Source organism: Hylaeus volcanicus, chromosome 1 (genome assembly GCF_026283585.1).
Source record: "Hylaeus volcanicus isolate JK05 chromosome 1, UHH_iyHylVolc1.0_haploid, whole genome shotgun sequence".
Lineage (NCBI taxonomy): Eukaryota > Metazoa > Arthropoda > Insecta > Hymenoptera > Colletidae > Hylaeus > Hylaeus volcanicus.
In genome coordinates this window covers 36,558,665-36,574,863 of record NC_071976.1, presented here as the reverse complement: position 1 = coordinate 36,574,863, position 16,199 = coordinate 36,558,665, and the positions used below count along the sequence as shown (strand labels likewise).

The window sequence follows — 16,199 nt, the reverse complement described above, 5'->3', positions numbered from 1 at the left end:
TAAAAACGAATATTATTTCAGGAGTATTTTATTCGATACAGTAATAATACAGGTTTTGTGGGGTTACACACATGGTTACCATAACCATCTTTATGGTTAACGGGAAAGGGTAAAGCTGGGTAAAGCTCAGTAAAGTCAGTTAGGTGTTAATAGAAGATGGAATTACGTTTTCATTAGTAATTGAGTAAAACTGTAATAAAAGGAAGCAAACAATGGAACGCGAAGAAAATGTGCAGGCAAATCCAGATCAAATTGAAAATGTAACTTCCAAAGCATTTGTATTTTCTGAACCGAACATACTCAGTCCTCCGAAAGCTATTAATTTTGAGGTTACTTCGGACCAGTCATCTGATCAATCCGTTATTAAGAAGAATGTATTTACTTTCGCTACGCCAACGGCAGTGCCACGGCCAAGCGTTCAAAATACACCCATTTATAAGTCAAGCATTAGCGGTAAAGAATATAAACCCAAAATATCCAGACACTCGTATAAACCAGCCGTCAATGTATTTGCTCAGGCACTAAAAGATACCGCGATGTTTGAACAATTCAAAAAGAATTCAAGATCGCAAGTTACTAAAACCAATCCAGAAAATTCTATAATATGCACAAATGTACCTCAGTCGTTACTCACAAAATCAGCAGCGAGGGAATATTTTCAGATGTTTGGAAATCTTCTGAAAATAACTATTCGTCCTAAGAAACAGATAATAACTGTGATTTATGCCACCAAAAAAGAAGCAAATATTGCTTACTGTAAAAGCGGCGAATATTTAGGAAAGAAATTTAATGTACAGTGGTCTAAATTATGCCAATCACCAAAATCTCCTACAAAGAAAAAAGAGTTCCCTAAAAATCTTGTATCTAATTTTTTGAAATCACCAGATGAAGAAATTAAATCAGAGTTAGATGCTATGATGAATTTAGAATATAACTTACATAGTAATTACAGAGATAATAATGATGGGACTTTGGTTAAAAAAAATAAAGTATTACAACCAAAAAGTACATTGAAGACTACACCTAGAGTGGAAAAAGGATCTGCAAAGTCTGAGAAACTTAAATCGGATAGTCAAATATCGGATCTGTTACCTAATGCTACCTTTGAGGAACTACAAAATATAATTCATCAACCAGCATATACTTCTGAAGACAGATATAAGGTATTAGAAGCGAGAGATCGACTTATTCGAATGAGACAAGTTAAATCTCACACATTAGCAGCAGCTAGAGTAATGATTGGCACTTGTCCTGATATGTGTCCTGAGAAAGAACGTTTAATGCGTGAATCTAAAAGGCAATTAGCATTATACGAATTACAGGAAGGCAATGAATATAAAATAAATCATATGATTGCTGTAAAACAGTACTCCAGATCTTCTGCGGATCAGGAAGAACCAATGGCTCACGAACTGAGACCAGTGAAATCTTTAAAAATGACTATGAGTTACTTGCTTCACGAAATAGCGAATCTATGCGATCAACCGGGAACAAATTTGGGAGAGTGGTATCATTTCTTATGGGACAGAACGAGAGGGATTCGAAAAGATATAACACAGCAAGAATTATGTTGCCCTGATAGCGTCGAGCTTGTTGAACAATGCGCTAGATTTCACATAGTATGTTCCGAACGGCTGTGCGCAGAAGAACCATCTATTTTTGACAAAAGAATTAATTCCGATAATTTAACAAAATCTTTACAATCGTTAAAGTACATGTACCATGACTTGAGAGTGAATGGAATTAATTGCAAGAATGAACCTGAATTTCGAGCGTATATTATTTTATTGAATTTGAATAATAGCAATTTTATGTGGGATTTACAAAGATTGCCAAAAAGTATACAAAAATCACCGGAAGTACGATTTGCGTTAGACGTATATTCTGCTCTGGACTCGAATGACTATTATAAATTTTTTAAACTTGTTCGAAAAACGACGTATTTGAATGCGTGCATCTTACTTAGATATTTCAATCAAGTAAGATTGAAGGCATTGTCAGTAATGGTAAAAGCCTATTGCAGAACTGCATCAACGGCATATCCGCTATACGAACTGATAGATGTTCTAGGTTTTGAAGATGAAAATGAAGCTGTTTACTTCTGCGAGCAAATAGGTTTAAATGTTTCAAAGGATGAACTACATATACTGCTGAATCGACAAAATTTCACCATGCCTGTATTAAATATAAAACAAAATAGAGCTTGTAATGTAATAGAGTACAAAAGGACTATGAGAGAACTATCTATTGGAGAATGTATAGCAGCAGGAGAGATGCCAGAAAAGACTTACAAATACCACAAACCACACAACAGTTTCGATTCAAGTGGTTATTTAATGCCTGACTCAGTTAATGCAGAAGATCAAAATAAAACTGTTACTAGTAAATTAAACGACCCATATGAGTATATAGATGAAGACACAATAGAAACTGAGGAGCCTGTAACAATATCCGAAAAAGATCGAAATAAAACTGAAACTGTAATTACTGTTGATCATACAGATTCGTTTAAACCAGTTACAGATACCAAACTCAATGTAAATGCCTTCATACCTATGAAATCTGATACTACTGTTCCCTTCGCTTTCAAACCTCAGATGCAAGTCAAGGAATCTCAAATCAATGTAAATGTAATACAAAAACCAAAAGTAGAAAAACAAAAGGATACAAATATATTTAGTTTTACATCAAAACAAAAAAATATTGTACCAAATTTAAATAAAACTAGCGAATCTTCGCCTTCATCTAACGCGTTCAATAATACATCGATAACTACAAACGTTTCTAATATATTCTCTAAGCCAGTTGAATCGTCACAATACAATAGCGTCGCTTCACCATTTGCAACAACTACAAATAAAAGTATATTTTCTGGAGCTGCTCAGGGAAATATATTTACGAGAAATCTTACTCCTTCCACGATATTTTCTAATACGTACTCGAATACTCAATCTGCTTCAAAATCATCAAATGTCCCGAGTACTGTGACTGCAGCAAAGGATAATAAAATAAAAGAGACAAAGAGATTTTCTGCACCTATGGAACAAGCGCAAACTGAAACTTCGGAACAAGTAAAAACTGAAAAATTAAAAGAACAAGCAAATGCTAAAAACATGCAGCGCGTCAACGAAACTGCAAACGAAATTTTGAATACTTTACAGACAGAAATTGTGGAAGCTTATTGTTCCGAATTAGTAAGAGAGGAAATTAATAAAATAAATATTTGTAACACATTATGCAAGGATATTAGTAATCAAATTTTAAATGAAGTTACACACGAAATATGCGATAGTATTTTACAAGAAGAAATTGGCAATAAACAAAAATTGCATGAAATATCAATGAGAATAAAAAATAGAACGTTTATAAAATATTTTAATATATGGAAATGTAATGCATTGAAAAAGAAGCAGCAAAGAAAAGCATTAGATAGTACACCTGTCTGGCTGCAAAAACTCTCTAGTAAACAATGCGCAAAATTATTATATTCTAAAGACCAAGATCTAGTTATACAAAATATGTGTAAAAGACGGGATAAACAGAAAACCACAAAATCATATATCGATTTGTTAGCACCAATTGAAGTTATAATTTACATGGGTATTAAAGAAAATTTGAAATGTTTGCAAATAAATATGCATTCGAATTATTATTGGAAATTAGTTATTTCTTGGCCAGACTTACATAATAAACCAGTTTTATGGCATCACAAAAAAATAATGAATCAATATCTATATCCTGATGATTATACTGCAGATCCTATTATAAAGCTGTATCAGTCGAATCAAGTTGAAACTTTACATATTTGCATTAGACACTTTGAAGGTCTGATTAGTGACCATAACTTAATAGGATCGGATGCTCTCCTATTTATAGCAGATGCCGCTGAAGACATTAAATTTGTAATAAAACGTTTAATGAATGCTGTATTGTCAAGGGATAGACTTATGCCTATACCTCTTGTTTTCATTGTTTTCGGTGATGTACATCGCGAAACACAAGATAAACTAGTTGTTCCTATCCTAGAAAAATTATTGAAAGCAGGATATTTGTCAACATATACGAGTATGTACGAAAAGGAATTAACTGAAAAAACAATTTTAAATCTGATCCAAAGTACGGTACTTTGGTTGTCCATAAATAAATCACCTAAAAATCCATTAGAAATGGATTACTTACAAAACATTTATGATATTTGCTTAACAGAAGAATTATGGCTAAGGTATTTAAATCAATGACATTCTATTTAATTTACATGGACTTTTCTTTTATTAAAAATTTGCTTAATCAACATTTTTACAGGATATTGGATGATTCACCTTTTAATGAAAAATTATCACACGCTCTGAAGGAACCCAAATTCATAATTGATTTACATAATGAAGCAGTTACTCATCTAATAGACATAATATTGGATCCAGAATCTTTCATGTATACCGAGTTTGCTCCAGAATTTAACAAATTTATCAAAAATCAGTATATGATGCCATGCAGTTACGAGTATTTTGATGATACTTGGAAGAAAGAGGATTATAAGGCAACATTGGAAAAAGTGATGTCTAGTTTTAAATTGCCTCAATGGAAGTAAGTATTTATGCATTGAATACGCATGTGCATACGCATGTATGAATTTAATTAAATTAATTTCTACTTATTCCAGATACTCATGGCCAATAAATGACAGTAGCACACTTTATCAAAGCATAACCAATTACTGTCAAGAAGCATTGCTCAATGCTAACAGTAACGAAGTATCCTGTAATATATTAAGTCATTTATTTTTTACATCTGATATTTCGAATGTATCGAACTTCGTCGATGTTCTATTATATATTGTAAAAAGAAAGGCACATCTTATTGACAGAGATTTGAAAGTGGTTTACAACAAGAATCACATAAAACACTTTCGAACTTTACCATGGTGGTTGAAATCTAACTTATTAACTGAATACACGATTGTACCGAACGAACTTAGTATGCAAGAAACTGAGCAGAAAAACGGAAAAGAAAACAATATTAGCGAACCAATTATAAAAAAACGAAAAATACATAAATCTCTAGAAAATGACTTCAAACTTGAACCATTAGCAGAATTTTGTGAAAACAGTCAAAGTCAAGTAATGGAAGTACATTATATCTCAAAACAGATCGAAGATCGTCTAAAGGCACATCAACAACAGAGTTCCTTATTTGAGGAAAGATTGAAGAATGCCTTGTTCGATGAAGTTGAAGGTATTTAATAATACGTAGATATGAAGACTAAGTTCGCTCCTTTGAAAGTTTGACAACGCCTCGAATACTACTGTATTTTAAAGTATTTTTATGATATACGATTGTATAGTGACATATAAAAACAAACATATACATACAAACTTTTTAATATAAGAATTTTTAATCACAAGACTTCCGTAGGATATACAAAGTAGTATAAGTCGCAATATTTATTACGAAATTATGTAATTTTATGTTACGTTTAAAATATATAAACCCTCTAATATTTTGTATATAATTTTTCAGTCAATATATCGGAATATATGTGTATAAATAGATCGATGTATTATTTATTTAACCGCCCCATTGTTTTATTTCGTTTTGAAAGTTCAAAAGATTCAAGCATGCTATTTGTACGAAAATCGGTAGCCATCTTGCGATGGACAGACTGACTAATAAAATGAGAATCGAAAATTTCTAGCGGTGAAAAACTGGAACTATTTCTCAACAAACTTGGGCGATTTGCCACCGATGGCGTCACTAAGTATATTAAATTTTAACTGTTCGGCTTTGTGTACGAAGACACGATTTGTCGCGAACGGTTAAGACAAGGACTCGGTGATCGTTGTAATTCGTCGTCTCTCTCCCTCTCGCGCACGTCGAGCGGATCGAGTAGTTCCGCGAGGCGCGGTGAGGGGGGCGAGCAGCTGCGAATATACCATTTTAAAGATTTAAAATGAAAGACTCACTAAGTTTTCAAATTGAAAGCTGTAGAACATGAAGTAAGAAATTTTAGGTTAGGTTCGAAGACGCCGACTGATGGTTCTGAGTTCGTGCTTACTTCGTATGGAATAGAAATTGTATGTTAGCGTCGACCAGTGTGCAAGGTCTGTCGTCGTTTGGGAAACGGTGGTAACAGATAGCTGGGTGCGTGACGAATTCTAAGAGTCACGGATGTTATGGTTAAGGCTTCTTATCTTTAAAAAAGTACTCGATATAACTATGTAATCCTAGAACTATCCAAGGGTATGCTTTACGTTAGAAGATATTTTTGGCCCTGAAAAGGGCCGTTTGTTACATAAGAGTATTTACGCTCTTTCTCCTCGAATACGACGAGCCAACTGGATGTCCTTTGGCATAATCGTCACTCTCTTTGCGTGAATTGCGCACAGGTTGGTATCTTCGAACAAACCAACGAGGTAAGCTTCGCTGGCTTCTTGCAAAGCCATAACAGCAGAGCTTTGGAATCGAAGATCGGTCTTGAAATCTTGAGCAATTTCTCTGACGAGACGTTGGAAAGGCAATTTACGGATCAAAAGTTCCGTGCTCTTTTGGTATCTTCGAATTTCACGAAGAGCGACAGTTCCGGGCCTGTAGCGATGAGGTTTCTTCACTCCTCCAGTAGCAGGGGCACTCTTACGAGCAGCCTTGGTTGCCAACTGTTTTCGTGGAGCCTTTCCACCGGTAGATTTACGAGCGGTTTGCTTAGTACGAGCCATTGCGTCTATACAATAGAACGGAAATAAACCGAACAGTACGTATCGAATACACAACGAAAAATGAGCTTCGCTCCGAGAGAGACCGGTATTTATGCTGTTACGGCGCGCGCTGGATGCTTCTGATTGGCTGGGTGCCGGCGGGTGGGGGTACTGCAACGGGCACGCTATAAAAACGCGACTCCGGCCGGTGAGAGCATCATTCGAGTTTTGCATTCAGACGTTCGCTTACTAAGAGTATACCAACTGAATCATGACTGGTCGCGGAAAGGGAGGAAAAGGATTGGGAAAAGGAGGAGCAAAGCGTCATAGGAAGGTTCTGCGTGATAACATCCAGGGTATCACAAAGCCTGCCATCCGTCGTCTGGCTCGTCGTGGCGGTGTGAAGCGTATTTCTGGTTTGATCTACGAAGAAACTCGAGGTGTACTGAAGGTGTTCCTTGAGAACGTTATTCGTGACGCTGTAACTTACACCGAGCACGCCAAAAGGAAGACTGTGACTGCTATGGATGTCGTGTACGCATTGAAGCGTCAAGGAAGAACTCTGTACGGCTTTGGCGGTTAAACGCTACTCAAAAAGTCTACACAAACGGCCCTTTTCAGGGCCACCAAATATTTTAAACAAGGAACCCTCTGTTTTAATAACATTCTATTGGTAAAAATTTAACCAATTGTTGTACTTACCAACTGAATTACTCTTTGATATTTCTAACATGATACGTGTAGTGTTGAAGTTCTGTTTTAATTACATGTTAAAATTATAGTTTGTAATTCCATGATGCTCGTTCAACTAAAGTTTTGGAGTAAGTGCCATGCGATTCCTCACACTCCTCTTACCAAAAGATAAAACGCCAACCGAACTCCATGGCCAGATCCTTCGAGAACGCCCTTATATCTTCGTACGCGCTATGCAGCACTATGACGTCGAGTCACGAGACCCGACTCTGTCGGCCACCGCCAAAAGAGGCGCATCAGACCTTTATGGCCTTAACCATAACATCCGTGACTCTTAGAATTCGTCACGCATCCAGCTATCGGTTACCACCGTTTCCCAAACGACGACAGACCTTCCACACGGGTCGACGCTTACATACAATGTCTATTCTATACGAAGTAAAGACGAACTCAGAACCATAAGTCGGCGTCTTCGACCCTAACCTAAAATTTGTTACCTCATGTTCTACAGCATGAAACGAGGATCATTCTTAACTATGACAGGATAACTTAAAAACACTTTTTTCAATGCAAGAATATTTTACGGGGATCTAAAGTGAATAATTAATGTAACAATTGTATATTGAATATAAAAACTGTACACAAAAGTTTGAAAACCGACTTTGATAGGTTTAGTGTTCTAAACCCTATTTCACAATCTTACTATTTTCAAAAATTCATATGCGTTCAAAGAATACTCTTTCAAGAAGCGTATAATTTTATATAACATCTATATTATACAAAATATAAAATAATAACAACATACAATAATGCAAATAATCCATTTCATATCCGTAGTTTGTAGGTAAGACTCCGTTCAAACTGAGAGTGCTCACAAAAATCTGAACATTCTGTTTGTTTTTTATAAGTTAAAGATGACCACAGCAAGCCATTTTTGTTTTGTAATACAATAATGAAATTTTAATTAAATATTCTTATCAAGGATCAGGATTAATATTATTATAAAATTCTTAGAAATTCAATTCTAGAAACCAGAATATTTTCCACGTATCGAGAAAATTGTTGGCCCTAAAAAGGGCCGTTTAATCTAATAACGCTAAAGCGTTTACTTGGAGCTGGTATACTTGGTGACTGCCTTGGTTCCTTCTGAAACAGCGTGCTTGGCTAATTCACCAGGTAGCAAAAGCCTCACAGCAGTCTGGATCTCCCGAGATGTGATGGTCGATCGTTTGTTGTAATGAGCCAATCGGGAAGCTTCGGCAGCAATGCGTTCGAAGACATCATTGACGAAGCTGTTCATGATGCTCATAGCCTTGCTGGAGATTCCGGTGTCAGGATGGACTTGCTTCAAGACTTTGTAGATGTAGATAGCATAGCTCTCCTTCCTCCTCCTCTTCTTCTTCTTGTCGGTCTTGCTGATGTTCTTCTGGGCTTTACCAGCCTTCTTCACAGCCTTTCCGCTTGCCTTGGGTGGCATGGTTTAGAATCAGATTCAAAAACGCACGAGAGCTCTGAACTTCACGAAGGATGCAGATAGAATGATTTTGACGCCGGCGCGAGCCGGTATTTATAGCGAAAAGGGGGAGCGCCGGTCGACCAATCACGTTCGAGCTCGCGCTCCAGACCATCTACTGGCCCTCGCAGCCGTAAATCCGGCGTCGTTCGATTGCGCATCGAACTAAGCATTCAAGAATTACAAAACCTAGTGTCTAAAAATTGATTTTATTGCCATCAGCTCCTAGAATGACCTTTTTGAACAACCACACGTCAAATATAAGTAAGCATTTTCCCAGAACAATTATCAAAGAGAAAGTAACAACTTTCCCTTTACTAAAACTACACTAGTTTAATCTAATGGTAACACTCACACTAAATAACAATATACGACGCAGATTTCCCAGCTACTAAGAGAAGTCAAAAACATACAACCAGAGATGTATTAGGTTGTCCTAAAAGTTTCTTTCGTGAGTTGCATTCAATTGTTTTGTGTAGCAGTGTTTCTATAAATAGACAATCTAATTTCTTAGACATTGTTGCTGTAACAGTAATGGAGCGAAATGAATTGTACACAATTTTGTAATGTAACATAAAACATAAAATATTGTGTATGAATTAATTATTAATAAAACGAAAGAAACTTTTGGGACAACCTAATATATGAACGTTGTATAATGATTTATTCGCAACGTGTAATACGCATTATCAACGTATAACGCGTATTCTATGATAAAGCATTACAAAATCAGTAGTTCTAATAGGACCTTATCCCATTCTGTGCATCTTATGCGTGCGAATTGAAGCTAACGAAGACTTTGTAAGCTCTTAAGTTGCAGTAGGACCTATCGACAGATCACACTTGCAAACAGGGGTTATTACCGCGACGTTTAGAAAGCGCATTTGTGGGAAACTGCCACCCAGATGCGAAGAACCGTTAGTTTACGGCCCTCAGGTACTTCCGACCCTGACCGCTATACTTGCTACGCATTTCTCTAAACGTGAAACAGTCTTTCGTCTTTCGATAAGTAAATGGATCAAATTCTTGTTTAACACGTTCACTGCCAGACTAAAACTCTTGAAAATTTCTACCGTGTTTAAATTTTGTTTACAGACTATCGAAAGCTGCGTAATGAAACATTTATTTTGGTATTTAGTTCTGTAACTTCATCAAAATCCAAGTATTTTATTTAAATTCATTTTCTGTGACACTTAACTTTCAGAATTAATAGTTTTCGTTTTTCAGTGAAAAGCACTGTCGCCCATATATGGGTGACGTGGCGATCAACGTGTTAAACATAAATTTCTTTTAATAAATAAGAAATATCGAAGAACTGTTCGTTACTTTTTCATTCATTACCGCAAACGGATAAAATTCTTGTTTAAACATAAATTTCGATTAATAAATAAGAAATATTTAAGAACTGTTCGTTACTTTTCCTTAATGTTCGTTACACTAGAATTCCAAGAAAATGTTGTCTACTCTGGTCGCTAGTCATTAATTGTTCAGGCAGGTATATGATATATGTCGGAGTCTGTTCAGCTGTAGTGAACTATTTAAAATTAAGATGTTCATCTTCGTAATAAAGTACTTTCTTCGTACAACGCAAAATAATTTTGCAATTTAGCACGATAATTTAAAATTATGAACATTTATACTTTGCAAGGATGCATTTGATACCTAGAAAGAAAGAGGCAGTGGGTAGTTCTACGTGGTAAGAATGTGGTGGCCCTGAAAAGGGCCATTTATGTTTGAATGTTGTTATTGCAGAGCGCAATTATTTCTTTGCTGGAGCCTTGACCGATTTCGATGTAGCGGTCTTCTTCGGCTTAGGAGTCCTGGTCTTCGCTGCAGGAGCTTTGGCGGTCTTCCTCGACTTGGACATGTTCTTAGCTTCTGTGGCAGTCTTCGCTTTAGTTGCCGCTGCTTTCGCTGCGGTTTTCTTCACTGCGGCTGCCTTCTTTTCTACTGGTTTCTTAGCTGCTGGCTTCTTCACGGGGGCGACTTTCTTTGCCACGGTCTTCTTCTCGACCTTCTTCACCTCGGCTTTCTTCGGTGAACGCAGTTCCTTCTTAGTCTTTAAAGTCTCCGACGGTTTTCCAGCTGATAGCTTGAAGGACCCAGAAGCTCCCTTGCCCTTGGTCTGTACGACGGCACCAGATGTTACGGCGGCTTTCAAGTATCGCTTGATGAACGGAGCAAATTTTTCTCCGTCAACCTTGTAAGTGGAGGCGATAAACTTCTTGATGGCCTGGACAGACGATCCTTTTCGGTCTTTCAATTCCTTAATGGCGGCGTTGACCATTTCCGAAGTCGGTGGATGAGATGCTTTCGCACGTTGTGCCTTCGACTTGCTTTTCGCTGGCTTCTTCGCTGCCGTTGCTGAATTGCTCTCACCCATTTCGACGGATGTGTTTGCGGATGCGTTTTTTTCGTCCATTCTCTCTCAACAAAGATCAAACAATCTCTGATAAACGTACAACGGAAAGTGACTTTAAACAGCTCGAGCGACTCGAATGCGATTGCTGGAGTGAGTATATTTTTGCACCCGGGAGCGCGGAGGTTCTTTCTCGGGCACGGACCATGGAGAGAGACTGATCCAATATGTCGGACGCCGCAATTCCTTGACACCGACCAACCGGTAAACGAACCTTCTATTTCGACGTTTATTTCTCCTCGTTGAATTCGTATTAACGAATACCCGACCCATGGAAATTTAGCTGCGTGTGTCTAGTTTTAATTGTGGTTTAGTTTTCGCCCGTATTCCCTTCCTGAGGCCGTATATCGCGCCAGATAGTGACGACCGTCTTTTTGCAGCGATAGTACATCGCGTAGAAAAAGTTAAAAATCTACGTAATTACTCGTAAACACGATCAATGATAGTATTGAAAATCGAACTAGAGGCACCGATGCTGATTTACACACCGTCATTCATACGATCTTTGTATCAGATGTGGAGAAAACTCCGTTAACATTTCACCGACTGGTGATGCGCGATTTAAACCACGGAACGTTCTGTCGTTGGATTAAAATCAATTATCGTGAACACGTTAAACATTCGTTTCATACTTTTCGAATGTGATTTTCATACATTTTGTAGAGTTATAATATTTTTTTGAATACATTTATTGTATTCGGTTCGTATGTAACAGTTCCTATTTGATGTGCTTTCATCGAAAGCAAAATATGATGTATAGGAAAGTCTACAGTACAGAACAAGGAAGATGAATAAGGATTTAGCAATATTTTTGTAATATCGTTCTGATTATATTGCTTGGTATTGCATTTTTATTATAAATTAAGATTATTTTTTTTTTAAATTATGAGATCACCTCGAATCAAAAACTTCAATCAGTCGCATACAGAAAAGACTTTTCTTGCGAGTATTATTAAAATCGTTTCTTGTATTGTGTCCCGTACCAATTTTTTCGTATAGATTATTTAAGTATTTGAACGATTAGAAGCCGTTATTTATTTTAATTTTAGCCTTTCTCAATATTGTTGTATTTATCTTCTTGGAAATGGCCACATATGTAAGCAGGTGACAGAAACCCTGATCGTTTCAATAATTTATACATCAACATGTTGCTATTAGTGGTTTGCAAGAAAGTTGTACAATATATTACATACATATCAGATGAAAATGGATCTCCTAGATTCTTAATTTTACATTTCTTACATTCGATGTAAACCTTTCGCTTTATCAGGAAAAGATCCAGAAAGGATCGAGTAGTTACAAAATATGTGAATATTCTGTAAATATTAAATCATATTGAAAAAGTTACCGAGTGATGCTTATTACTGTTTGTCCATTATAACTCTGCATAATAGAAACAAATTAAAGTATGAGAGGTTCATGAATCCTGCGAGTCACGACACCTGGCGTAACAAATAGGAACTATTAATTACTAGTGTCTTTGATCCTGGACATCGTAAAATTCCCTATATAGGTATTTCTCGGATCTACCAATCGGAATTGTTGGCGATTACCAACAGTTGCTCCATCTATAGTACAGAACAGTGTCATGATATTCTACAATGACAATTTATAGTAAATTAAACGTCACTATTAAATAAATACTCTACGAATAATTTTTTAACACTGCCAAATGAACATTGTCCCTTAGGCGTTATTGGGGCGACGTTGTGTGTGCCTGACACCGACCATAGGTTGTAAGAATCCATGGTGAAGATCATAAAGATTTTTAACTGCACTCGGTTCAATGTCCCTAGTATTATATTTTATACCTAATTATGAAGGTGTGTATTAACACACAATGCAATTTTCTTTTCTGAACTGTAAAAGATTTAAGTCGACTACAACATATATATTTGTGAAATAAGAATTGTATGTGAGAACGCTGTTACATAGAACCGTTGTTATAGGTTATAGTACTTATGTAATGTTTCGATTATAACCCTTGCAAAGCATGTATTATGCAAGATGCTTCTAAAATCATTGGTTAAACATTAACATTATATTTGACTGATTATATGGATAAAAACCAGCATTAAAATATGAGCCCGTGATTGCTTTCTTTCCAAACTATAGTCATACTATTGTATTTCACAGGAAGCATTCGCAATGAACTAGCCGAGCAAGAAACTTTCACAATAATCGTGTTGTTCATTGTTGAATACGTTAGAAATTTCTGAGTATAGTACAATACTAAGGTCACAGTATCAATTATTCTCAACATAAATCGATATTTAACTATGACGCTTTACATTTTGCTATCGTAGTTGTTTATCGTCAGCTATTCAGAGGCTTGATAGTTTTGTATAAACGTTATCCTTTCTGCTTGTGTACGAATTTCAATAATTATTCTAAAAGAAACTTCACCTATCTATAGTGCAATTTTTTCAATATGATTAATAGAATACACGACTAAAATTGAAAATATTTAATTCACTTATGTATATAATTGATCGCGACACCTTACAATATTGCAATGTACTGCGCAAGTCAAGTAGTAGCAAAACACCGCGAAAAACACCCATACAATGGTTTCGATTTTACAACTATTTTTAAAGATTGTTACGTATTTCTGAAATTTCGAGTTAGTTTTAATCATTCACGAACTTCAATAAACAGATTATTGAACAGAGGTTGTTTCTTGTTTTTAGAAATTTGTTGGCCCTGAAAAGGGCCGATTAATCTAATAACGCTAAAGCGTTTACTTGGAGCTGGTGTACTTGGTGACTGCCTTGGTTCCTTCTGAAACAGCGTGCTTGGCTAATTCACCAGGTAGCAAAAGCCTCACAGCAGTCTGGATCTCCCGAGATGTGATGGTCGATCGTTTGTTGTAATGAGCCAATCGGGAAGCTTCGGCAGCAATGCGTTCGAAGACATCATTGACGAAGCTGTTCATGATGCTCATAGCCTTGCTGGAGATTCCGGTGTCAGGATGGACTTGCTTCAAGACTTTGTAGATGTAGATAGCATAGCTCTCCTTCCTCCTCCTCTTCTTCTTCTTGTCGGTCTTGCTGATGTTCTTCTGGGCTTTACCAGCCTTCTTCACAGCTTTTCCGCTTGCTTTCGGTGGCATCTTCAAATACTCTTCGTAATAAACGTAACGTGCGTATTACTGGAGCGAGAACTCGATACTGAGTGCTGAGCCACCGGTGACGCCCCATATATATCGTGAAACGTGCTAGTACCGGCGCGCCAATCACGTTCGAGCTGCGCCGTCATTGGTTGCGTGGCGCAACGCTGAATGGGTATATAAGCGAAGCATATTCGTGTCAGAGCATCATTTCTGTGGAGTACACCGTACTGTTCGTTTCGAGTTTACTTCTTCAGTTCGCTAAAAATGTCTGGACGTGGCAAAGGTGGTAAAGCAAAGGGAAAGTCAAAGTCCCGTTCTAATAGAGCTGGTCTTCAATTCCCTGTTGGTCGTATACATCGACTTCTGCGAAAAGGAAATTACGCTGAACGTGTTGGTGCAGGAGCACCAGTCTATCTTGCTGCTGTCATGGAATACTTGGCCGCTGAAGTATTAGAATTGGCTGGAAATGCTGCTCGTGATAACAAGAAGACTAGAATCATTCCGAGGCATCTCCAACTCGCCATCCGTAATGACGAGGAGTTGAACAAATTGTTGTCTGGTGTAACCATCGCTCAAGGTGGTGTATTGCCGAACATTCAAGCTGTCTTGTTGCCGAAGAAGACCGAAAAGAAAGCTTAACTATCACATTAATACAAATGGCCCTTTTTAGGGCCACAAAATACTTACAAACGAAGGAAATATTACCTACCTCAAAAACATTGAATAATTTTAGATACTAGTACAGATAGTTATTTTAAATAGTTAATATAATCTAATAAGAATTCCTTAAATAATTTTTATTTAATAATGTATTCGTAATACTATTCTCATGATTATTTCGAGTTTTTCGATATAGATTACAGTCCAGGTTCGTGAACAACCCCACATTACGAGCCAGCTGGCCTAGCAGATGCTTCAGCCCATTGTACGCGCCGAGGGTCGTGTTTCTGTACATAAAAGATTCTTTCGCCGGTTCCCCACAAAGCTGCGCCGAATTCTAACCGGAATTGTACAAAACCTGTTTCTGTATATACCATCCGATGAAGGGTCCCTACCATATAATACAAAGGTCTACTCACGTCGACGCCACCTCGTTGTTCTGTGAATTATGTGTGTGAACATTAGTTAACGTGAAATCAGTGGGCTCTTATCCCTTTCTACAAATTTATCGATAGAACGTATACATATACTAACATTGGTTTTATAGGAACGATTTAGATAAGCGCACCTTCGTGGACGAATAGCGAGAGAATCACGTTGTTTCCAAGGACAGATAAATCCCATCCAGCCCAACCCAAGATTTATGTATAATTTTTTCAAATACAAAATTTCTACCATTTTCTTGTTATAGAATTAGTAATATTAGAAGTTAATAGAAATCCAGATCTGAATGCTTTGGAGACGTTTATGTCCTAAACCTTATTACAGATCAGGTCATAAAAGACGGATATAAAAGGACAAGCTAACCCTCGTTTACTTTCTTAAATCAATGGAAGACTAAAGGCATTCGTTGAATACGAACTTGTAAAAAGTTGAAACATCAGGATATTATACATTGTAATTGAATTGGTGGCCCTAAAAAGGGCCGTTTACCACAAAAAAAAAAAAAAAAAAAAATGTTTAAGCTCTCTCTCCTCGAATACGACGAGCCAACTGGATGTCCTTTGGCATAATCGTTACTCTCTTTGCGTGAATTGCGCACAGGTTGGTATCTTCGAACAAACCGACGAGGTAAGCTTCGCTGGCTTCTTGCAAAGCCATAACAGCAGAGCT

The 16,199-nt window shown here is 36.9% G+C and overlaps 7 protein-coding genes across 7 annotated transcripts; 3 read left to right on the top strand and 4 right to left on the bottom strand.

Moving 5' to 3' along the window:
* Positions 1-50: 50 nt before the first annotated feature.
* LOC128877825 (uncharacterized) lies at positions 51-5,549 on the top strand. The gene is made up of 3 exons (XM_054125409.1): positions 51-4,222; positions 4,303-4,584; positions 4,661-5,549. The coding sequence occupies exons 1-3, from the start codon at positions 213-215 to the stop codon at positions 5,238-5,240; spliced, it is 4,872 nt and encodes a 1,623-aa protein (XP_053981384.1). The 5' UTR covers positions 51-212; the 3' UTR covers positions 5,241-5,549.
* A 128-nt stretch (positions 5,550-5,677) lies between these two features.
* LOC128877865 (histone H3-like) lies at positions 5,678-6,923 on the bottom strand. Its single transcript, XM_054125479.1, has one exon. The coding sequence runs from the start codon at positions 6,921-6,923 to the stop codon at positions 6,300-6,302; it is 624 nt and encodes a 207-aa protein (XP_053981454.1). The 3' UTR covers positions 5,678-6,299.
* LOC128877915 (histone H4) lies at positions 6,804-7,397 on the top strand. Its single transcript, XM_054125569.1, has one exon. The coding sequence runs from the start codon at positions 6,961-6,963 to the stop codon at positions 7,270-7,272; it is 312 nt and encodes a 103-aa protein (XP_053981544.1). The 5' UTR covers positions 6,804-6,960; the 3' UTR covers positions 7,273-7,397.
* A 1,038-nt stretch (positions 7,398-8,435) lies between these two features.
* On the bottom strand, positions 8,436-8,912 carry LOC128877908 (histone H2B). Its single transcript, XM_054125555.1, has one exon. The coding sequence runs from the start codon at positions 8,857-8,859 to the stop codon at positions 8,488-8,490; it is 372 nt and encodes a 123-aa protein (XP_053981530.1). The 5' UTR covers positions 8,860-8,912; the 3' UTR covers positions 8,436-8,487.
* Positions 8,913-9,876: 964 nt separating this feature from the next.
* Positions 9,877-11,409, bottom strand: LOC128877860 (histone H1-III-like). The gene has a single exon (XM_054125465.1). It carries the CDS (start codon positions 11,315-11,317, stop codon positions 10,655-10,657), a length of 663 nt encoding a protein of 220 aa, XP_053981440.1. The 5' UTR covers positions 11,318-11,409; the 3' UTR covers positions 9,877-10,654.
* A 1,781-nt stretch (positions 11,410-13,190) lies between these two features.
* LOC128877900 (histone H2B) lies at positions 13,191-14,479 on the bottom strand. The gene has a single exon (XM_054125543.1). It carries the CDS (start codon positions 14,424-14,426, stop codon positions 14,055-14,057), a length of 372 nt encoding a protein of 123 aa, XP_053981518.1. The 5' UTR covers positions 14,427-14,479; the 3' UTR covers positions 13,191-14,054.
* A 160-nt stretch (positions 14,480-14,639) lies between these two features.
* LOC128877890 (histone H2A-like) lies at positions 14,640-16,180 on the top strand. Its single transcript, XM_054125531.1, has one exon. The coding sequence runs from the start codon at positions 14,691-14,693 to the stop codon at positions 15,063-15,065; it is 375 nt and encodes a 124-aa protein (XP_053981506.1). The 5' UTR covers positions 14,640-14,690; the 3' UTR covers positions 15,066-16,180.
* Positions 16,181-16,199: the final 19 nt, after the last annotated feature.